Source organism: Buteo buteo, chromosome 13, assembly GCF_964188355.1.
Source record: "Buteo buteo chromosome 13, bButBut1.hap1.1, whole genome shotgun sequence".
NCBI lineage: Eukaryota > Metazoa > Chordata > Aves > Accipitriformes > Accipitridae > Buteo > Buteo buteo.
This window is the reverse complement of record NC_134183.1, coordinates 29,164,679-29,189,045: the sequence shown is the minus strand read 5'-3', so window position 1 is coordinate 29,189,045 and position 24,367 is coordinate 29,164,679. Positions and strand designations below refer to the sequence as shown.

The following is a 24,367-nucleotide window of genomic DNA, read 5'->3' as shown; positions in this document are numbered from 1 at the left end:
GGGCGTGTGAGGGGAAGGCGTCAGGGCTGCGGGCTCCCCCGGGGCCCGGCACACAAACGCGGCCCCCTCCCCGCCTTCGCAGCTTCTCTGGCCGGGCGGTGTGAGCGGGCGGGGGGCACAGCCTCCCGCGGATCGGGCAGTTTGCGCTTCGAGTGGCCGCTCAGCGGGCGCCTGTATTTCTAGATGATAGATAGATGATAGATTGATAAGCCCCTACAGCGATGGGCCCGCGCTCGTGGGGAAACGCGGGGGGCCACCGTGGGAGCACCTGCGTAGCTGTACAGGGTGAAGAGGGAAAGCCGGCAAGCTTTCACGGCTGACGGCCGTGCGGGAAAGGCCCTTCGCGGGAGCGGGTTGAAGGGCCGCGCCGGCCTCCGCCGGAGCCCGGTGAGTGAGGGGCCGCTCTCCTCCACGAGGCGGGAACCTGCCTGCCAAAATACTTGGCGGGGGGGGGGGGAGGGAGGTAGGACGAGAGGATGCCGTTTGGGTGAACCGATGAACCGCAGCGGCGCCGTTGGCCGTGCCGACAGGGCAGCGGCGGCCGCGCTCCCCGCCGCCGGGCCGGGCCGGACCCGCCACCGTCGGCAGGCCCCGGCCGGGCCGGCGCTCTGTTGCCATGACAACCGAGTTGCTCGGCGGGCGGGCAGCCAGGCTGGAAGTGAGGGCAGGGGATTGGCCGCTGCGGGTCACGTGAGGCGGGCGAGGGGCGGGGCGGCCGGGCCCGGCCCGGGGGGCGGGATGAGCGCGGCGCGGGGCGGGCGCGGAGCCGGGTCCCGGTCCCGCGGTGCCGGTGGGCGGCTGCCGCCCTTACCCCCCTGTCGGCGGCCGACGAGGCGGCCGAGCGTGGCGGGCCCCCCGCGGCCCAGCTGCCGTGCCCGCCGGGCTGTGATGTGTGTGCCCCGCTCGGCGAGAGGCGGGGAGTGCCCGGCGGAGAGGAGGGGAGTTAGTCAGCGGCGAGGAGGAGGAGGAGGAGGAGGAGGAGGAAGGGCAGGAGGCAGAGCCATGGAGAGCAGCGCTCCGCGGCGGCGGGAGGGGCGGGCTGTCTGACCGGGGCGAAGCGCGGGGGGCACGGCCCGGCAGCCCGGGCGGCAGCGGCAGGGCCGGGGATGAAGGTGCCGGGCAGCCCCCCGCCGCCAGCCGCCGGCCGGTGACGGGGCGGGGGCCGCGGGCCGGGGAGGGGAGGGAAGGGGGGGAGCTCGCTGCCCTCCTCGGGCAGGCCGGAGGGAGGGAGGAGGGAGGGAGGGGACTCCGGCGGGGGCTGCCATCGCCCGGGGCCGCGGTGACTCAGAGCCGGCGCGGCCGGGGGTGAGCCGAGGTCTGTTGTTGTGGGATTTTTTCCCCGGCAGGTTATAAATAGCCCCGCTCGGCGCCGTGTCACGGAAGGACACCCTGGCTGGGCGCGGGGAGAGGCCGCCGGCCCTCAGCCTCCCCCGGCCGGCCGCCGCCAGCCTGCCTGCCGGCGGGCCCAGCTGCTAGCGGCGGGGTCGGGCGAGCCCCCGGCGGCGCGGCCGGCCTCCGGCTTATTGTTTTGACACGCGAAAAAGAATTCGTATCGCTGGCGGGAGGCAGCGGCAGCCGGGCTTCGCGGGGAGGGCGGCAGAGCGCTTCGGCTCCCTTCAGACCTCGCGGAGGAGACGGAGGAAGATGAAGCCGGAACGAGGTAAAGCGTTTGTCAAGGTATTTCTCCTTCGGGTTTTGTTCCCGGGATGAGCAGCAGCCCGGTGTTCGGTGCTACCGCTCTGTTCCCGTATCCCCTCCCTGGTCATTTTGGGGGGATGGGAGAGCATCCAGGTACTCGGGTTCAACTGGGGAAATGCCGAGGAGAGCGGGATACCGGAGGGTGCCCTGCGAAGGTGGTTACCAGCCCGGTGTCCTGCCTGCCCTTCGGCTTCCCATTGTCTCGGCTGGGTGGAAGGGAGGCAGAGGAACGCCGTAGCGAGCTGCTTTTGCTCTGGGAATGCTGCAGTTCGTGTGTCAAACACGATCGGCTTGTCAGCACGAAACTGCAGCGCCGAGGCGAGAGGCGGTCCGAGGCGAACCGGGCATCGGCCGGCAATGTCGGCACATGTACACAGATGTCAAAACGGAGCTGAAAAACACCCCGAGAATAACCGTAACTTCCATCTGTGGTGTTTTATAACCTGACGGTGGGTTTCGTTGCGGTTGTAAAGGAGATGTATCATAACAAGCGTGTCGAAATACTCATTTTTCACAGTCGTTCGGTTACGTCTTTGCTGGATTGCTAACATCTGGTTTTACAGAAAAATAAAGTCGACTGTCTACGTATATGTTTATAACACTTCAGTTCTTTTGCAATATAGCAACAGCTGCTGATGCCCCTAGAGTTGAAAATACGGCATGACTTCTGTTTTGATCCACAGGGCCAGTGACTATTGATTCCTGTTAGTTAAAGCAAGGATATTTTTTTAAACAAATCTCATGAGTGCTCATCGTAGAATTTTGAGTGTTAATTAAAAAAAATCTTGCTTGGATATTTGGATTTCTTAAAGTTTTGATGATTCTGTTGTTTACCTGGTTGCTTTCAGTTTTAAAAACACATTCTTTTTGTGTCATTATCACTTTGGTGTTTTGAGAAACACTTTTAAGATAGCTTGGATATCTGTGTATTAAACGCTAACACTTACATGACATACACGTCTTAATTAAGTTAGTTAATGATACGTTTGCTAGTAGCGACACTGCATAAATGACCACTCTTAGGTGGATTTCTTGTATGTATATGCTGTAAGAATTATATGGTGTGATGATAGCACAGAGAGTACAGAACCGATCATAAGCATATGCATAAATTAATGGGGTTTAAGTACTAGGGGTTTTAAATGGGCTTTTCTCTTTGCTTTCCTCCTTGTTTCTTAATTGCTTTATATGACCTTTGTCTATTCTTTTCTTCAATTTTTAGGCAGAAAAAGAATGTTAGAAACATTTTTAGTTGCTGTATAAGTGATCAGATGCCTTTTTTAACCAACCTGGTGTAGAGGAAACCAAATTTATAAAGAAAGGAAGTTATTAGGTTGTTGGGTTGTTGTGGTGTTGGGGTTTTTTTTCCTAAGCTGACGTTAATAAATTGAAATTCCTGTCTGTTGTAAAATGTCTCTCACAAACTGGGTGAAACCCTTCAGAAGTAGTATCTTGAAATTCTTTTAAGATAATTAACAAAACTCTTGAAATAAATCATGGATCTTGCCAAACGTTGGAGAGTATCTTCAGCCATTTTAGTAGATACCTCTAGCTTAACTGAGCTAATGTAATAGAGCAATACCATGCACAAAGGGGGTTGTGAAAGTGCTGCCTAAATGCCACATGCGGCCCACAGAGACTCTTAGCAGGCACGAATCATGCAAATGTTTAAATGTGCTGCTTTCTGCATAGCAGCTGCACCACAAGATACAGGCAGTCAAGTGTGCAGTCACCTGCTTCCAATTGTCGCAAATTAATAGCAAAGGAGAGGAGAGAAGCAGACCACTCAGCTTGCCACAGTCTTCACTTTTCTACAGACCCTCAAAATCCTGAGAAGACTGCAAATCTGCCCACGAAGTGAAACATAAAGAAACAGACTCTCAGAAAGACTTGAAATATTTTGGGTTTTTTTCATTCTTACAAATAACTGTATCAGAATCCATTTGGAACAGGGAGATGTAGTTCTTGTAGTTAGAGTTAAGCTTAAAACTATACTTAAGATTGTAATGCCCGGGCATGTTGGGAGAAGGTATGGTTTAGCCTTTGTCATACTACCAGTAAGATTCTTGTTATCACCAGCAAAAGTGGGTGGTTCAGGAGAAGAAAGGGGAGATCTAAATGCGCAAGTGCTTTTTTTAACAGTGGGAAATGTTATAGAATATTTTAATTTAAGGAGGTGAGAGGGATGAGCAGAAATGAAGAAAAAAGGGAAATTTAGCCCTAAGGTACTTACCTTCCTTTATAATAAGGAAAGTTTGAAAATTACAGATAGAAACATGCAATATATGAGAGCGGTATGGAGAAGATGGAATATGGAGTGTTGCATAGCAGACCCATGGAGCAGTTTAAGTGAGGAAGAGAGGTTTGAAAGTACAGGTAAAAAATGGGGACTTACCCCTTTGCCATGTAAAGGCACAGGGCATTCACAGAATGTGTCTCATGAGCATCGCTCAGGGCTTACCCATCAGGTGGTGTGTCAGTGTGGAAGGGCAGTGCTTGCTCTAAGCACATTCACATAACTGCCTCTATATTGGGTCTAGAGAATGCAGTAACTAAAATGCTGATGGCTGCTGCTTGGCTTTACCTTTCCTATGCTGCCATTCTTAAAGTGAAGTGTTGAAGCATCTTAAAATACCGTGGTCACGTTGCTCCAGCTGAGGCTTCACCAGTGCCAGTGAGAAGAATGATTTATCTCCCTTTCTTACATACAGTGTTTTTGGAATGATGTTTGAGTTTTGTTTTGTTTTGGTTTTTTTTTGTCTTTCTGCAGTAACAACATATCAGCTTACCTAGCTTTGATCCACGATACCATCACGATTTTGTTTCTGCAGTACAGCTGCCTAGTCAGCTGCTTCGTGTTGCATGTTTGGACTGCTGTTTCCTTCCTCAAGTACAGAGCTTTGCTCTTGCTTCTATTGAACTTAGTTCTAATGACTTCTGATCGCTTCGCTAGTTTATTGAGTTTGGAAGACAGAACTAGACTTCGTAGCAGAGTGCTTGCAAACTCTTCCAGTTCAGCTTTGTTCATAAACTGTATAAACATGCTGTTTCACCATCGGAGTTAATGAAAACATTGCATAATGTCAGGGTGATAGCTTACTGCCAAACTCAGAAGGCTTGTTATGTACTCTTAGAGTACACTCGGTGCACAACTGGAAAAAATCTTGTGGTTTAGATGAATCTACAGTATAGTCATATTTTACTGTGGGAATGTTACAAGATATCAAAAGTCTTACTATAGTCTAAATAGCTCAGCGTTACTGCTCCTTCCTCCTCCCTCCCCCTCACTGCATGAATGATCAGTTAAAGGAGGAAGACAGGCTTGTTTGTCTCTAAATGCATGCTGGCTGTTTTTACCACCTTATTCTAGTCTTTTCTTACTTTTTTATTACCTTTCTTTGTTTATTCCTCTGCTGTGTGTTCTCTGTGTAGAGACTATTCTGTTTTCACTTACAAATTAAGCAAAAAGCAGTTGTCTCTTACTTTCTGAAGCGTTAATTCCCTCCTTGAGATTATCCTAATTTAAAGAAATGGCTTTCTGTCAACAAGAGAGAAACAATCAGTCTGAAGACTGCTTTTTCTCTTCTCCTTCCTTCTTTGCAAGTCAAACTCAGATACGTGCCTCTGGGTGTGTTTGTAGTTAACTGGGTTAAGATACTTTTTTCCACCTTATTTGGTGGTTTGGTATGGGAAGAGCTAACTCTTTGGGCTCAACAAAAGTCTGTTTACTACCTCCTCTTGGAAACATAGCTGAAGGATTTCTGGATGTGTCTGTGAGGAAAGCTGGAGGCGAGATTAATGAAGATGAACAGCTGATTGAATGCTTTTCTTCAGATCCCTAGGAGGAAGGATGAGGAGGCATGTGTTTGGGGGGGAAGTGAGCTGAACCAATGTGTTCAGGAGTTGTGGAGTTAGTTGTTAAGTTAGGAGATCTGGAGAAGGTCCTCGTTTTTAAAAACAAGACTTGCTTTTATGCCCTGTATTAACTCTGTGAAAGATTTTGTGGAAAAGTTTTTAGCAAAGACCATGTGCTACAGGATATGCAGATCAGGAAGTGAAAATATCTTTCGAAAAAGGATGAGTGGTATTTTAGTGTCCTATATTGCACTGTGATACAGGTGCTTTAATTTTATAGTATTTCCTCAGCGAAATGTCACTGAGCACTTAAACTTTTCTGTGGTGGAACGATGTAGCCAGTAAACAAAGTAATAAACTGGAAATGAGGTGCTTCCTGCTTAGTGGAGCTGTCACTCCAAAAGCGTTTGGGCAATGCTTCGGGCTTGGTTGCCACAGGTAAGTGCAGGTTGGGTGATAATGAGCTGGAGGTGACGCTGCTTCTTAGCCCCGGAGGAAGCCGTGCTGGCAAACACGCTCTGCTGCGCGGCGGCACGTGCGAGAAGGTGCGTGTGACGAGGGACTCCAGCTCTGACGGGCAGGAAAGGGTGGGGGGGGTGGGGTGTCTGCTTTTCCTTTCAAATAAAACCAGCTTATTCTTTAAAAGGAAGAAAACGTAAAACTGTTTAGGATGAAAAACCCCAACCAAACTGACAGGTGGTCAGGATATTACACTCATTCCATTTATAAGGCATGAAGCCATCTAGCTCTAATCTTTGGGGAGAACAGATTTGTCCTGATCACACGTAATATATAGATGCAGTGGATGAGGATGAGTGAACAGGAATATAAGCCTTTTTTTTGGTTGGTTTGTTTTAATTGAGGATGGAGATGCTTTCCAATACAGCTCTGTCCTTGCACCCATGAAATGGGAATATATGCTCTTATTAAATTTCTACTACAAAAATGTAACTTCGAAGAATTTTTAGCTTTTAGGTGCTTAACGTTTTTTCTTCCCCCCCCCCCCCAATAAATCTTAAGGATGTTAATTTATAGAATTTGAAAATCTTAAATTTTGGTTTGAAATGCCTGCTTATGTTAAAGTTTTCCTACCTGTTCTGCAACTTGTACCTAGCTGTTGACAGTGAGGCAAGTCCTCCTGTTGTAGAACTAGCTCTTGGGTTGGAAGAGTGCTTTTATTGGTGTTCAGCAGTGAGAGTTCTTCATGCATGCCTGTTCCTCAGAGAGAACAAACCATACTAGTAACAACTTTGCCACTTTCTCTTTGTTTAGTTGGTGTCGTCCATACTAGGCACCTTCAGAGGGGCTCTTGTTGCTAAAACAGATGATGCTGGAGTGGCATTTAGGCGGATATTTTGGGGCCTGTGGATGTGCCAAACCCATAGGCTTGGGCTATATTACTGACCCTCTGACCGTATTCTTTACTTGTTGAAGTGAGAAACTTTGGCATGCCAGATCAGATCCCTGGGCTGAAGCATATTAGATTGGACTTTGTTGTTAAGGGCAGTGTTGAAACTATTATTGGATCTGAGGTCTGCCAGCTTGTAAATGTTTTTAAAAATAAGCTAACATTTATAAATACAGATTCTCATGAGATGTGAGTTTTTTGCCAAATGAAATTCTGCTTATTAAAATTAGAAATCTTCTGTGAAAACAGAGTAACTGACGGGAACAAACCAGCTATATGACATTTGTTAAAAGAACTTGCTTTGTCTGCTTCACTGATTACAAAATGTTTCTTTGCTATTTTGACAAATGTCTACTAATAGCAACTGTTAAATGGTGGTGAAATAGCCATAGACTTTTATCCTATCAGCAACAAGTTTAGGATAACAGTCCAGCAGTTACTAGCTGTTCTTTTAGTCAATAAGGTCTTGTAGTTCAACTGTTATTATACCTATAATAACTACTTCCTCCATTCTTAGTGATACTTGGTAAACTATGGTTTTTAGATTTTTGAAGGTGTCTCGCATCATTGTCTTTCAAGGTGGTAGTAAATTGTTCAGTCTTTGCAGGTCATTTGTATTTAATGTTTAGACAGAAGCCAGTTTTTAAGTTTGAATTGTTTTAGAAGTGCATGTACAATTGCATGGTTACCTTTGTACTGCTGAGTACAAAAACTTCATGTATAAGTAGGCAGTTAAGGTCATCTGTAAACCTGGGTGAATGCAAATTCAGAAGAGTACCTCTTGGACTTGGGTTGGACTTTGGGAGACTTCACATTCATTACATAATCTTTTTTTTTTTCTGCTGGTCCTGTGCAGGGTGGGATGACTATAGCTATAAGCACACAGCCAAAGCCACGTGCAGTTATTCTTGATCTGCATGCATAACTGTACCAAGATTGGAAGAGATATTTTTTTATAAAGGCTACTTGTAAACAGTACAATTGAGTGGTAAGACAGTCATGAAAGTTCTTCAGCTGTTCTTAACAATTCAGTGTTATTCTGACCGAATCAAATCAACTTGTATTAATACATTTTCTTCCTTGTTAAATTGGCCTGACTAGTTCTTTTGGCTAGTGATTGTTGCATTACCCTTTCATGTTAGCTTTGGGACCAAAACTATTTAAAGTTGCTATCTGGGATGGTATTACTACATTGTGTTGACGCAAAATGCAAAGATGTAATAGGATAGTATGAGGATGTTTTCGGGCATAATTTGGAGAGGAGACCTGTGCGTGAATCAACGGAGGCAGATGAACACATGGGCAAGGAAGCACTCCACAAATGTGAAACACTAATGACACTTTCATGTCTGTTCTGAATGTAAGAATCCTTATTATGAATAAAGGTAAACAAAATAGTCTTACTGAGAAGTCTTCTGGACAACATTGTTTCTAAAGAAACAATAAAGATAATAATAAAAATAAATAACAATAAAGAGCAATAAAGGGAGTTCTTCAGCTCCCCCCATACACATTTATTTTGATTTGACCGCTTTTCATTTTTGTGGGAAGGCATCCAATCTCTTTCTGTCCAGGCAAGTAGTAGCCAGTAACCACGGGACACTTAGACTTTTCTCTGAGCAGTGATCAATGCATTTCCCAAACCTATTGCCAAGTATGACTTTTTTTGTTCCTAGGGAAAAAACAAGTTGGATTTTCTTCTGAGGTATAATAAAAAAGAGAACGTATCTGAAATAAAGAATCTCTGGTTGCACGAGCCATGTCATCTGTTTTACATTGTGTATCCTGTGAAGTTAGTGACTTTTTTTTCCGTTAAGATCCCTGGGAAAACAGGTTGGTAAGTAAGTCCATTTTGGACTGTGATCTTCTTTAGTGAGACTACATGCAGGTGACCGCTTATGCTAGTTTAACCTCTTAATGGTGCTGTGCACGCAGGGATTCTTTTGCCCACTGATAAGCCTTCAGGATTTCTAGGGCATGTTTCACACTTCTCTGTGCTGCAATAAATTAAGCTTCTTTCTCAGGGTGCTGTGCAAGTATCATCTTGTTGGGTATAATGGGGGAGGGAAGGGCAGAGAGAGAGAGAACTTCAGGGGAGTTGAGGATGGTGAGTATTAGCCCGTATCCTCAGTACAGTCAGTACCATGGTGGGAGGTGGTAGGGCGGTGGTGGTTTCTACTGAGGGTCAGGGGAAGGAGAAGGAGAGGTGCAGGAAGGAGCTGCTGTGGTCAGCATGCTCTTTTTTCAGAGTGATGGGAAGCCATTCTCCCCTGCCAGGTATTGTTCTCCTTGGTTCCCTGCCAGGGCACTAGCCCAACAACGTAAGTGAAACAAGCCACAGCTCAAACTCACACTTTCAGGCAGGTCAGCAAGTTCGGTACAAGGCTTTGTCGGTAGGCTTGGAGGGGCAGAGAGGGTGGTTAAGAGTAATATCTGAGTAAATGTGTGTGACGACTACTTGCTGAAGGCATAACTTCTGTGTTTAGCAGACAGTGAATTTTTGATATGTTGGGGTGATGCTTTTTTCTGTGCAGTTTTCTTTCAAGTCGCAAGTATCAGTGCATTTTGTTTGCATGTTAGATGTGAATATTTACAACACAGCCCCAGTAAGACATCCTATTTACTTGCTCTTTTTTGTTACAGCTTTTACTCGGGCCTTTAATTCTGATAAAGTTGTTGGACTTGTGGGGAGGGGTGAAGAGAACAGATACATCAAGAAGAGAAGAGGAGCTTTAGTAATTATTCCAGTGATGTGGAGTAAAAGAGGAGGAGTTTCCTACCTGTAGGAACTGAACAGGGGGGATAAAATTGTCAAGATCCATATGGACCGGGAATGCATGGTTAGGTCGAAGGGATCAGTATGAACACTCATGCTGCTCAAAGGTAAATCCTTTTTTCTCTGCTGTATAATTCTTTAAAAGTGCGTCTTCAGCCATATTTAATGTGCAAGGTTTCCCACTTCAGATGCCTTTTAATGAAAAGTACGGCTTTGTTTTGCTTTATTTTGAGGGGGAAACAGCTTCTTCCTTTTGAAGCACATGCTATTTGAATGGCCAAAGAAATTTTGTTTACCGTGGAGAAGCCACAAGAAGCAAAGTACCTGGAGGACCAGAATTGGAGGAGAGGTCTGGATAATGATTGCTACCATAGCTACACTAGTAGCAGTATTCACAGCGTAACTGCTTACATCACACTAACGCAAGCAAGGTGTGGAGGACCTCTTTAACAGTGTGCATGCCGTTAAACAGTGAATGAATAAAACCAACTAGCCAGTTTATGAAGCTGAAACAGGAGGAATAGTTGATAATACTAGAAAAATCTGAAGGTAAAGATCAGGACATCAGTGCAAAACTGCTAGAATACACATCTACCTCATCTTACATGGAGTGATTTAGTTCACTAAAATTGGCATAACTGGCTATTATTGTACTGCCTTTGAATGTTTCCTACTGATGGCCTTGCTGAATTAATGAGTTTCTCTGAGAAAGTATTTTTGGATCCACTAAACAGAAAAGGTTAAGTGATGATGCTTGATATGCGTTTTATGTTCTTTCATCCTGTCTTCATGTTGAGAATATATAATGGACTTTCATAAATGTTTTAAGACACTTTTTGTAAGCTGGCTGTGTTCATCCTCAGTTAAGCTTCTAGTGTGAAATTTTGAGCAGTTTTATGGTATGCACTGATTTTTTTGTTTTGGTTTGGTTTAAAATCATAGTGGAACTGTTAGCATCTGATGCTTACGACTTTTCTAGGTGTGCTGTAGACTGTATGTTGTCTTTCTCACTCAAGAAATTTGAGTTTAAACATCAGAAAAGGAAAACTATACACAAATTATTGAGACTGTGAATGGTATATCTTATCAGCTCTTTAATGTGCATTGTAAGCATCAAGAACTGATCTCAGCTTTGTTCTGAGGAATTGAGCATCTGAGGGGGGAGAAGGGGAATAGGGTTGTCTACATAAGAGTGCTTAGTGGTTTTTATATTCTGCAAATTAATAACTCAATCCAAAATGATTGTTTCAAGCAAGGGATGTGTTGGTAGAAGTGTGCTTTTGTTTTTAGCTTGTCTCTACAACTAGGCTGTGTAAACATGAGGTGCCATGAAGTCACTAATGCTTTGCTCCTTGGGAGTCGTCTGCACACCTCGCTTTTCCTGCACAAGGCAGGGCTGGAATCTGAACTAGAGTGTTTTTCTGAGCTAGCTTCTTACTAGACATCCTGTGCTTTGGCACAGCCCTCCAAAGGCTGAAGTTGGGCGGTTTTTGTAATGTAGGGATGGTGCCAATTAGGTCTACTGGCAAGTGCCTCTGAATTGATGCGTAGTTGACTTGATACTGAGATGAATCACACTTGGCTGCGATTTCCTGCTTTGTGAAATGTGTAGGAGTGCTTATTCCTAAAGTTTGTGTTAGGATCAAATCCATTCTTATCAAGACCTCATCTTTTTATTTTAATAAGTGTTATCCTGTTTGTGGCAGAAGGTGGGTTAAAATACAGTCTGTTTATCTTGCTTATTACTCGTCATTTTGCACAGTATTAAAACTGCAAGGGTATTAGTATTCTAAGTGCAGCTACTTTATGATGATGATGGAATATGCAGCTTAGGATAAAGTCCTATGTGTATCTCTGTGCTACTGTATTCTCTTATGTTCAGTCACGCTAGCAATGTCCTGTTCTTGTATGCATTTTGTGCCTCTGCTGGAATTTGTGGAAGAGTTTGAGATCAAACCGATAAATGAGTAGCATGCTTCGAGCTGTGTTTTTTTGGTGGAATTTCTAATATTGCACTTTCTAAACTTAGCATTTTACTAGGCCCGATGCATTCATTGCTGGGGTGTTCTTCCATGAACAGACACAGATCTCAGCTCCGCATACCTGCGGCTGGCTTAGGACTGTAAGCTTAAAAGCTGGAGTGTCAACATGCTGTCCTACTTTTACTGTATTTGAAGAGTATCAGGTGTGAAAAGGATCTTTGTGATTGCACTCCAGGAGCCCAATATGGAGAGACTGTTCAGGAGCATTATGGTGGGTAGGTATGCCTGTCATCTAGGGGCAGCTGCTCCTCACTAAAACATTGTCAGTTGGGCTGTAAAACAACTGGTGGCTCCTGAATACTGTCTCTGCTGGCCCCCGTGGGAATTGACTCGAGGTTGTTGCTTCTGCCTCTTGTTAGCAAAGCTTTTCAACATACTGTGTTTACCAATGTGATAAATATTCCTCTTACCCCTCCCGTTCCTCCCATAGATACTGAATAACTGTTTCACAGAAAATCATCTGAGTACTTTTTTCAAAGACTAGGTGGTTGCTTGATTAAGAAAACTTGAAATTGCTTTTTCAGACAACTATGTAAACTATGGTGTTTTTGTAGAAGTAAATGTTCCATGAAAGGAAAATACTTGGAAAGCAAACTGAGATAAAATATACAGGAAGCTTGAATGTCAGTGACTAATGAAATGGTATGTTTTGTGTATAACTTTCTGTAAGGCACTATCTGTATCTACAATCTTTAAATGGACCAACCACTAAAAGGTATCCAACCTTCCCCGGATAAAATGTCTGCTTTAAAATCTCGTGTAGGCTATGTTTTCTCGCAACCACAGCTAAATGATACTGCTATGTAAAATGTGAATGGGGAAAAGCCGTTGTTCTGTGAAGTAAGTAGCATGTTTTCCATGCTCTTGAATGCGTGAGTGGGTGCTACTGGATTTTGGATGTGGTTGTGAAGTCTAGTTTGATCTGGACTTCTCATGGTTTCGTGGCATCTAATTACAGAACAACAGTTTTAGTCTTGTTTTGTGACGTGGTTAGGCTGAGAGTAAGATTATTTTTTTTTTTGGTGCTGATTATGTTAATATGGTGAATGTCATCTGACTTTAGTTCCTGTAAATAGGTAAGAACTGGATGAAACTGTTTAATGGAGACAACATGTAGTTTAGACTGCACCTAGAATAATACGCGGTTTTGAGACTACTCGCTTGAAACAACCTCATAAATTAGTCCCCAAGCACGCCGGCTAAAAAACTGAGGAGGGGGGTCGTAAAAAATGCTGAAGTAGGGTGCTCGTGGGGTGGGTTTAAGAGCTACAGTAATGCGAGGAAGAGCTAGTGACGGGATTTTCCTCCCCGCTGCGTACGCTGGAAGGGTTGGAGGGCTGAGGCAGCTGAGCCGCTTCCGAGGGGTCTGAGGCGAGCAGTGGAAAAAGCGCTGCGGGAAGTTGGGAGGGCGGGCTGACGTCTTTTTCCACTCCAGATGTAAATATTCATCGCCTCACATGCTCTGCCACTCGGGGCTGACTCTTCCGAACCGGTGCCGCGTGTGACCGCCGGACGCGTCGCTCGGGCGCCGTTCCCGGCTCCGCGCTCCTGGCCGGTACCGGGGCCGGTAGCAGAAAGCCGGCGTGCCCGCCGGGCAGCCCGCTCCCCGCGGCGGGCGTTAAAATCCCCCTCCCGGGGGGCACGGGGACGACGCGGCCGCCTTTGGGCGTCGGCGGCTCCGTCCTCCGCCGCCTGGGCGGCCGCTCGCCCCCGAGGCCCCGCGGGTGGGTGCCCCGGCCCGCCGGCAGGTCGCGCTCCCCGGCACCGGCCGCCCTGCCGCCCGCCCACGCGCGCCGGCGGTTCCGCGGCAGCCTGTTCCCTCGGCAGGGCCACGCGCGGCAGTAGGCAGCGCTCCGGTGCCGATTCGAGCGGCTTTTTTTCCTGTCCCCCCTCCCCGTTCACCTGCCCCGGCAGGGCGGCGGAGCCGGCCGGGGGCGGGGGGAGGCCGGGCCGCCGAGGAGGCCGGCGCTCGCCCGGCGGGGCCAATCGGCGCCCGGCCCTGTTGCTATGCGCGCCCCTACTCTGCCTCCTTTGTGGAAGGTGCCGTGGGCACCCACCCGCGCCGGCGGGGCTCGCTGCGGGAGCACAGGGCCGCGCAGAGAAGGTGTGTACCGGCAGGGAACCGGGCCCCCCCCCCCGCCGCTCCCGCTTCCCCCGGGCGGGCCGGGCCGGGCCGTGCGGGCGGCCCGCTGCGGGTCCTGGCTGCGGCGCCCGCTCTCCCAGAGGCGGGGTGCCCTTGGATTTTGGGGCCGAGGATGCGATTTGAACGGGCGGGTCGGGGGGCTCCGGGAGGGGGGCGCGGGGAGGAGCGGCGGTGGGGAGGCTTGGGAGGCCGGTGGCACCGGGCCGGACGGTCTTCCCGGGCTCGGAGCAAGTTCGAGCAGCGTAGCTGTGGGAGTCATCTGCAATTTTTGTTGGTGTTTTTCTGCGAGAGGTGATTTTTAGATCCGTCTGTGCTAAAGTGTGCCTCTCCGGTTGAGCCGAAGAAGTGTGCTGTACTTTAGTCGGTAAATAGTTCCTTTAAAAAAACCAAACAGCTTCACCCTATGTTCTTCCTTTCGTTCTGTGTATCGAGCCTATGAAAGGTTGGATTTTTGTGAGGTTCGGGGTTTTTTTTTCCCAACCTCCCTTTAAAGGAAAGTAATGGAGAGCCTAAAAATTAACTCTGTTAATTCATTACATTGTTAGGGCAAGAGTATGAAATGGCCTGGAACAGGAGGGGGATATTTTTAAGCCTTAAAAGTGAGACATCTAGTTAAATGTCAAATCTGCTAACAGTTGTAGTTAGTGTAGCCATATGTAACTGCTTGACTCTTCATTGTTATGAAGGGGAAAAAAACCCAAAACCCTCATCCCCTCCCAAAAACACCCTGCAGCTTAACTGAGTTTCTTCTGTGCCTTGTTATGTAGGTCAAGTTTCTCTCTCTCTCTTTTTTTTTTTTCTTTCCCCCTTTCCTCCAGCAGGAGGAAACTATTACAGTATTTTGATTTCTGCTGGAAACAATGCATGAAAGCATTATCAGCCCTTTGCCACTACTTGTTTGTCTTGGGGCAAATGAAGCTGATGCAAATATGTCAGCTTTGGAGGTAACTAAAAATATGTATTTTTAATTAGCTTACTGGTTGCTCAACTATATGCTATGTTTAAAGCTAATTAAATAGCATACTGAACTCAATGCTGAATTGAGGATTATCCATTCCTTTTTATGCAAACCTGTTCTCTAAAAATGCAAATGTTGTTCCAAACAACATATATTTTCATCCTGGGTCTAGAGCTTGTTGGTATTCCTCCAAAAGGTACTGGAGCTCTAGCTTAAGCGAGCCTGCTGACATTAGATGTTCACCTCCTGTTGCAGGAGGAGGAACAATTCCACTAGTGTACTCTCATGGTTTGTGTGGGAATATCAGTTTTGAATCACTGAAGCATTGCTTTATAAAGTAGTAAGGAATTTTTGAGAGGACAAAGTTATAATTGCTTATATGAAATTTTAAATGTGTTAATTTAATGTCTGCCATTTTGCTATGTAGAAAATTACCACATATTAGGAGAGAGGGAGGCAAACTAGATTCTTGGCTGAAATTCTGTTAAGCCTTTAAATTTTGACCCTATGTAACATTTTATTCTTTTGAGTACCAGAAGACTATTAAAGCTTAATAACATGACTTACAATGTGGAAACTTGTAAATAGCTGAATTGTGCTGTGTGACACAGTTCAATTCTAAAACTATCAAAAATGTTCTTTTGTTTTATGCATTCAAAATTCCGTAGTGGGCTCTGGTGTCCATTTTAAAATGAGCAGTCTTTTACACAGCTTGAGAGTTGTAATGTCCTCATTTATCCTCCCAAATAAACTTTAAAAACAATTTTATGGGCCTGGCCATTCTCCCAGAAATTTTTCAAATGAGAAGCATATATTGTCTCTTTTGTAACTTTTTTACTTTTGCAGGTTACTGTTTAACTGCTTAAGGGCAGGCCTTGTAGGTGAAGGTTAATAGCATTGGAAAAATTACCAGAGGAGCTTCATGCTGCTCCACCATCATCAATTTCATCTCAGTTCTTTCAGAGCTCCTTGCATTTCTGATGAAGAAGTACAGTCTCTGCCTTGGGTCTGCTAGCCTTTCTCCTTTCCCTCCACCCCAGCCTCTCAATAATCTGGACTGCAAATACTGACACAAACCTACTGAAGCTGGAGGTAGCCTCACTAGCTAGGAGGAGGATTCTGGGTGGCCAAACGTGTTCTGACAAAGTTCCACAAGATAAATTACCCACCACTTAGATGACAGTGAACAGGTTGTAACATCAAAGTTTTGAGAGATGAAGTAGGAAAGCACAAAGAGAAGATGAATACAGAAAGAAACTGCAGTAGAAGAGGTCAGATGTCACGAAAATAGTTTGCTCTGGGCTTTTTGTTTTGTCTTTTTCTTTATTTCAGGTAAAGTAATGGGATTCTTAATCTGCATTCCTCACCCGAGGACACTTCCTAACAAGTCCTATGCTTTTTTTTCCTGTGTGCCTTTTTAAGTACCCTCACAGCTAGTTCTGTTCTAGCAGCAGTGCTGCAAAGTTTCCAGGTTGTAAGGCGTGATTTCTAACTGATATGATGTTGTAATAAAGTTATAAGAGTATCAGTTCCTATTGAACCTGCATATTATATATCTAATGTTTAATGTGTTGTCCATTACAATAAAATTCTTGAATTCTTGAGTGTTTCTATCTCTTCTCCTTGTGAATATTCTTTAAAAGCTTTATTATTAACAGTGCATTTGCACTGTTTGGTTTGTTTCTCATTTTCTTCTTTTTCAGTTATTCTGGGGAAGAAAAAAAAAAGTCAGCTCAGTAGCATTAGTAGGTGCCTCACATGTAGGTAGAAAATGTGCTTAACAGTTCTTCCCCCGTTTGACTGTATTTATCCTGGGCTTAGGTATGCTATCAGTGTTCACATATCTTCTTGGAGTTGAAGCAAGTCTCTGGAGTTGATACAGCTTGATAGTCAGAAGGCTGCCCTGGATGTAATTCGTCAACCTTTCACATATGAAGTGAATATCTGTAATGGAGACTTTTTCCTGAACATGCTGAAAGAAAAACCTTTTCAGACACTTCTGGACTCTTTAGTTCCATCATTCTCATTGGAACCAGAAGTAATGAAACTGTCTGGGTTCTTGTTTTGATACAGTATCACATGGGTCTCTAAACCATTGCATTATATCAGATCTATCCTATGTGCATGCAGTTGTAGCTACCAAATCTCTCATCTTTGTAGAATCTGAGAAGGCATCTTAGCCAGTGCTGTCTCTGCACCAGGTCTTGCCATGCTGAGATTGCTAGTGCATATAACAGGCTGCTGGTCTGCTTGTCATCTGCATGAAAGACTGGCCTGGAAAATACTGTCTTGTTATCTGTATGTGTGAATTAGTGTTCTCATGCTCTGCAACTCTCTTTCCATATTCCCACATAAATACTTCTCAAATTTTTCTTCCACTTTGATAAGTTTGGAGGATCTGAGCTTTACTGGCTGTACCTGTGAACAGAATGCTCTTACCCATGATACAGCATTTAAGGTGTTAAATGACTGAAATAAGAACTTCCTGCTGAAGGCCCCTTACTTGCTCCTAATAGTACTGGTTTGTTGTGTTTTTTTTCCTGTGAAGTAGTTTTAAGGAACAGTAAAAGAAGCAGTCATGTTGTTCCCCTTTTGTCGTTGTGTAGCCTCCCACTTTCTTCTGAGAGCATGATGAGTGAGGAGCAGCAAGACTGGCCTGTTTTCCTAGGACTAGGCTTGGAAACAGTATTTTACTCTATTCTGTCATACAGATCTGAATGAAGATAGTGAAGTCAAGATAAGGTGAAAGATTTTTAACTCCAGTTTTAAACCTGGAAATGTGAGAACTAAGTTTTTGTTTTCTTAATGTGTACAGCTAGTAGATGAATAGATTTCAGATTCTCTTAGAGGATAAAAGGCAGTATTTCCTTGCTAGTAACACATAGTTGAGTCTATGCTATTCATACTCTTAAATAAAATTACAAACCTGTTTTCTTCTGCAATGCTGACAAGATGGGATGTAGAAGATTGAGGGATGCTGTGGAACTTGGGAATATAACATATAGTGGAGTATGCTTAAATGGGATGAATACAGCCTGTCTTGCAGTTCAGTCACATCATCTACTGTCTGATGAAATTGTTTTCAAATTGATGTCTCTGACAATAAAGCTACTGCTTCCAGAGGTTGGTGTCTGCATAAGTCTATGCTTTTTCCTTGGTGAGAAAGGAGAATATTGACCAAGTTTAAGTAATGGTGGTCATCCTACCTGAAAGATAACTGAGCTCTCGGATGAATTTCCACATTAATTAGAAGATTTACAGAAGGGCTGAAGCTGGGGAGATAGATTCTGCAAACTTAAGTAGCAAGCACCAGTGCTAATAAGCAAGACTGTTGTTAAATAGTTAATAACAGATGGCTGAACTTCTGATGCAAATGATCAGACAGAACAAGAGAAGTTCTCTACATCCTGACCCGGGGACTCCTCACTGCTGCCATGGCAACTAACACTTTTTTTTTCTCTCCAGTTTTAGCGGAGTTTATGAAACTGAAGATAACTTGTTGGTTTTACGACTTTAAAAAAAAATCTTAAGAGGCAAAGCAGACCAGCAGGAGGAGGAGAGAATGTGGATGTGAATTCCTAGAGGCCTTGTGTATTTTAGTTCCTATAAGATCTTTCTAAAAGAAGTCTGAAGTACGGTACACTCTAAAATGCCTAGCAGTTAAAGCATTAGTTTAAATACAAAAGGTTATAATCTGAGCTGATTTATCTGAATCTTTTTCATTTAATTTAATGTGAAAATCACCTACTGCAACTCAAGTAGTATTGCAAAGGGGAAAGGGAGAAGGAGGTAGGAAGCTCTATGTATTTGGCCTGCACCTGGTACGGAGGAGCAAGGAAGAACCTGTAGCTCGTGGGGTGGATGTGGCCTTTCATCTGACTTGCAGGCAGGCGTTTGTCCTCCTCGGTGGGAGTAGGGGAATGTCACTGTAGGACAGCGGAGGTCTGTAGCGGGGGCCACGGAGGGGGTGGACCTTCTCTGCCCCTTTGGTTCAATTGTTAAAGACTGGAGGAGTATTCTGGACAAATAGCGCTACAGCCCTCCTTTGTCCATGCTCTTTTTGCTAAGGTGCTTGCCCTTGCCTGCTCTGAGCAGGATGCTAGAAGGACCCTGCGTGCTATCTTTTTATTTTTATAGCAAAGTTACTCTACAGTTCCTGTACCTACTATAGTGAAATGCAAAATAGAAGGTTCAATATCTCTCTCTCAGGTAGGACACCTGAAGGAGTGTTGGTGTAGACTGAACTTCATGGCACTGAAACTACTGGAGGGAAGCACTTCCGAGGCGGGTTTTGATCTGGTCCCCTGGGAAAGCCGTGAACAAGACCTGTGGATATTACTGAATGCAGGTCACTTCTCATAAAGCATAAGCAACCTGTTGTAAGTCTGTTTTATCAATGCTGTTAAGAACACATAGTTTCTTCAGCGCTTGCTGTTTTTGTGAGGTGCACCTATGCCTGTGGGTCTTACACTACAACAGTGGCTTCTTTACAGAATGAAGCCCTTCATGTAGATGTGTACCAAGCCACTATATTCTCAAACTGTATTTCCAGAGTGTATCATATTGCTGTGCTTGATTGTCTAGATGGATCGAGGAATTCTTCAGCCTCCAAGTGTATAACTCAGTCATAATATTACTTTTAAAGAGAAAGGAAGCAAATTCCTGGAGTTCTTACCTGAAGATAATTATTTGTTATCTGTGATATAAATTAGGAGGCACATTCAGGTATCATGTTTTGCTGAGTATTACACAAGCATGGAACAAAAGACCATCCTCACCTCAGACCTTATGCAAGTATCAAACATGAAATCAATGACTTCCAACAGAGGGCTGTAAGGAAACAAAGGGATAATACTGATGAGGCAGATAAACTCTGCTCCCAGCCTACAGGCTAACAAGCCTTTATCACTGTAACAGAGAAGCTGGAAAGCAGACTCATTTTGCATCAAGTGTGTTCTTCCCCACTATAGGACAACCCAGGGGAGAGGAAGTACAAGTGATTAAAGTAATCAGAGGCTAATTGGAAGTTTACTGCAGTAGTGAGTGGGAGACAACAGGAATGACGGTAAGCCGTGGAAGATCTTGAAAGTTAAAAAAAAAAAAAAAAAAAAAAAAAAGGAAAAAAGTCACTTGCTTGTTATGAAAGACGATGTTTTGAGAGGCAAAAAAGACAACAGGAAAATATGGTTTCCTGTTAGACACCGACCAGACATATCTTCCTCACAAGTCTGGATGCTGGTGAGGCATAATCTTTTCTATGTCTTTTTTGACAGTCCTTTTCGGTGATGAATTCCATGAGAAGTCCTGCGGGCACTGCTGGTGCTTCCCAGAGCAGGCAGATAAGGCGCTGCCATCTGCTAGCCAAAGCGCGGGTGGCATTCATGTGGGCTGTGCCCAGCCCAGAGGTCCCCACTGGCAAGGCATGTTTCCAACTTCATCAAAGCTTGGACTGTGAAGAATTTATCTGAGGAAAACCTTAGGATTTCAGACAGTGTTTTTCCATAGTCAAGAGTAAAACCAGCTCACACTGAAAGCAATTCTCTAAATGCTATTTCCTAGGGATCCAGCCCAGCAACAAGGACGTAGTGAACCCAATTTGCATGTTTTTGTGGGGATAAAGAGGGCATGTTGCTTGTTGTCTGGAGTCCCGTGCCAGATTCTGGTTCTTTCAAGATCAGCCACTAATTCAGATGGTAAGAATAAAATGTTCTGTGCTAAAAATCTCTCAGATATGTTTTTTTATTAGTTCTTGAAGATAAGTGATTGCAAAAATGGGCTGTTTACAGTCACAGCCAATGTAGTCGTATGTTCCTAAATGTAAACTTAAAATCTTTTTGACTATACTCTTCTACACTTCTTTGTTATCTCTTAAAAAAAAGATCCTCTTCCTCCAGCAAAATTATGCATTGTTTTCACTTGATAGTAATGAAATTTGTTTTCTTTACTGATTTCTAACAGCAAATTTCTGTATAATCTTTTTGGTAACTGAGAGGGTTGACAAAACAAGTATGGTCGTCAGGCATCTGGATTCTGTAATGTTTGTGGGGGCTTTTTTTTTTTTTTCTCCCTGATGCTTAACTTGAGCATTCACAATAATTTGTTAAATCTATTAAACCTGATAAGTGGGCGAATCCTTAATGTTGCCTGAACTATGGTAGTAGCTGATGTGTAGCAGATCGTGACTTTTTGGCATTTCTGAGCTGAAGGCAGCTTGGAGCAATTTTCCCTAAAAGAAAGTAATTTTGACATCTTCTGATGTAAGTTTCATTGAATATTTACTTTGGACATTAATACCTTTTCTGCTGGCCCCAAATTCAACTTTTTTTTTTTTTCCCCCTGCTCTATGCTTTTGATTAAATATATATTTGCAAGTTATCAAGGAGGAACTAAAGTTGGGTTTTATTTGTTTATCTGTCTTTGCTCTTGTCAGTTGTTTTTTGCACAGAACACAAAAGAGGCTGTGGAGGGCCTTGAGCTTTGACTGGATAAAACCTGTTGTTTCTCAGACACTGCTCGTGTACGCTATTTTTAGTGTAGTGTTTTATTTTCCCTAATAATTTATTGCTCTGTCTCTTGACTCTTGGGTCACCTGATTTTAGAGCAGGCAAACTTAGAGGTTGGATCCTTTACTATTGTATAAACTGCTAGTTTATCTTGAGGAGCAGGATGCTGCTGCTGGTGAGATTGGGTTGGAAGTGGTCTTGGAGGGGTGAGCCCTGTCCCTTCGGTTCTCTGGAAAGTACGTTCTAAGAATACGCAGTACAGGGTGTTACAAAACACACGTGCAGCCAGTAAGCGGAGCGGAGGCCAGGGATGATGGGTGACTCGAGGTCAGCGCTGTGCAGGGAGGCTTTTGCCTGCTGGCCCTCACCGTGCCTGTCTTCGCTTTGTGCCAGCAACGGCGCAGTCATCCGTGAACTCACTTTTTCCCTTGAAGGGAGAGTTGTTTTGAAGAGATACACTATGAATACACCGCTATTATTCTTGCTCTAGTAGTGTTAATTCTGGCACTTTGTGCAAGAGTCTTGCGCCTAGGATTGTCATAAACTTGTTTTGTTCCATGAGGTGCCCAGTGCCTGGATGTTTCTGGTGGCCTTCAAAGCGGCAATGCAAGCCTGGCAGGGTGGTTGGATGAAGGGGAGAGGGAAAGCAGACACTTAACTTTTGTAAGTAAACAAGTATGTTATTTGAAATTTCAGTGTTCAAGTGGGCCCAGTTTTAAAAAGGTACTTTGCAAGATGCATGTGTGTCTGGGGGGAAACCTAACGAGGTCTGAACGCTCTGGAGTTTCACTAGTCTGATTGGATTTTTTAAATCTTAAAGTAAATCTGAACTGTAACAAGATAAATGTCACTCAGCTAGATCCTGGTGATTCTTCAAATTGCGTGAAAACAAAGAGGAACAAAACCTGCATCCATCAAGCTATTCAGTACTTGCACAGACTAAATAGGTCCAGACATGCAAAATGACTATTCTGATGGTTTGGATTGAACTAAAAGTTCATTACTCCCCTGTTGTTGCAGATTTTCAGTTCCTGGCCCATGAGGTCTTTTCAGCCTCATGGAAAACTGCAGACTGTCATCTTCTCTAGAATTTAAAAATAAAGCAAAATAACTTTTGTCTATCTGGATCTCAGGTTAACTGAAACAGGGATATCGGCTGACCTGGGTAAGAGTGCTGGCATTCTTAGGCCTTTCTTTTCATTCATAACATTGCAGTTTTTATAGGTTCCTCTAAAACAGCAGCATATTTGAAGTTGAGTGCTGTGCGCCCTTGAGGGAGAGGGGTTGCTTTTTGGGTGGGTGCGGGGCTTATCGCTGCACTGGTGAGTTGCTGATAGCAGCTCTTTTGCACTCTTAGCAAATTTGTAGTGCTAGTAATGATACCAAAACTTTTTGAAGATGTGACATGTAGATTATGATCAAAATTCTTGACCTTGAAGAAATGACATGCTAATCATGCATGTGGGAGGCCTCAGTTAGTTTTGGGTTTTTTTTTAGTAGTCTTTTAATAGAGTAGACTACTTTCACCAAAAAGTGGACTAGGTCATAGATGTTTTTCTTCCCAAAACACCTAGACTTCTGCCCATCCCCATCCCACAGCCTTCTCTGGCTTACTGTTGGTTTGGGGTTTTTTGTTACCACAGTAAAACTGAGAAAATATGTATTAAAAATAGATACTAATAGGTAGCTTTGAGATTTTCAGCATACAAGAGGCTCCTCAGCAGTCTTTACGAACAGTTGTCTTGGATCTTTCTGTACACTGAAAAAAGATACTTTTCAAGAGATTAAAAGCAGAGAGGAATTACCAGGGATGTCTGATTTGTGCAAGTTTAAATTAGCTTATTAAAGTCAGTAGTTCCTGACTTCAGAGTCTGAAGATCATGAAGATCATGGCTATCAAAAACCATCGGTTGGGCTTGTTGGCATCTGATGGTAGCGTGAAGATAAGTGGCTACTGGTGTTTGAAAGTTTTCGGACTATGTGGAAGGCTGAGTGCTTTAGTACTTAAAAAACTTCACTTGCTTTGACAGCAATACTGTGTTGAAGGCTCAGTGCTTAGTGAAGGGTTTCCATAATGTGTGGTCCCATAAGTCAACATGGTACTTTTTTCCAGGGGGTTGCCCTGACTCCAGCGGCTGGCCCTGACTCCAGCAGCTGTGGCATCCCTACTGATTCCACCCCAAAATGAGTCAGTGCTTTCACACTGCACTTTTCAAATTCACTCTGGTTTATTTTCAAGAAGTCTGACTATGGTCTGAAGCAAACTGCACATGATGTAACCATTCTTTTTCTTGCAGTGATCTTAGGGAGGAAGAATACCAGTTTGTGCCTGGTGATTATAAACCAAAGCGGAACCTGTGCTCACACAGGCCTTCCCCAGCAGGAGTTGTGTGTGCTCCCATTACAGTTTTGTTCAGGCCCTTAATGGTGCTTTCAAATCATTCACTCAAAATCTTTTTGAGACCTGAAGGCTACTTTACTCCTCCTCAGAAAAAATGTGTTATTTTATCATCATTAACAGGAAAATAAGTACAAGAACACTTGAAAGTATATTGTCAAAGTTTCTATGCACAATAAATATTTAAGGTGATGAGATAAAGCATGGAATACCCCAAAGAGATTAATTTTTAGTGTTAGTGGGGAAATTTTAAAACCCAGCATTTTTTGGCAAGTGTAACCCTACCTCGCTGTGAATGCTGTTCCCAAAGATACTTGCGTATATTGTGAAGATGATAAGCTAGAGAGAAATAAACCGAGTAACACTTTAGCAAAAAAACGGTCAGCACAAGATGCAAACATGTCATGTTTTAAGTGGAGGGCTGCTCTCTCTGGCAGCTGTCATAAGCATTGAAATACTTACTGTAGGATTTTTAAATAGTCTTGTGTTGTTTTCCAGTAATATCTAAGTGATTTATTATCACAAATTACTGCTTGCCATCTTTAAACCAGTCTCTGTATAAAATACTGCAGAAGTCTGCAAATAG

General features: G+C 44.2%; 1 protein-coding gene across 6 annotated transcripts in view; it reads left to right on the top strand.

The window, feature by feature from the left end:
• Window positions 1-1,261: 1,261 nt before the first annotated feature.
• The window catches only part of ATOSA (atos homolog A), a 48,556-nt gene continuing 25,450 nt past the window's right edge, over window positions 1,262-24,367 (top strand). For 2 of the 6 annotated variants that reach the window (XM_075045298.1, XM_075045297.1), the window contains exon 1: window positions 1,262-1,660. In XM_075045298.1, coding sequence (XP_074901399.1) covers window positions 1,645-1,660 — 16 coding nt within the window. In that variant the 5' untranslated portion in view covers window positions 1,262-1,644. Of the gene's footprint in view, window positions 1,661-8,637; window positions 8,799-9,604; window positions 9,845-13,766; window positions 13,884-20,540; window positions 20,574-21,945; window positions 22,047-24,367 lie in introns of those variants that run through there. The other 4 variants (XM_075045299.1, XM_075045295.1, XM_075045296.1 and 1 more) reach the window with 4 other exon arrangements.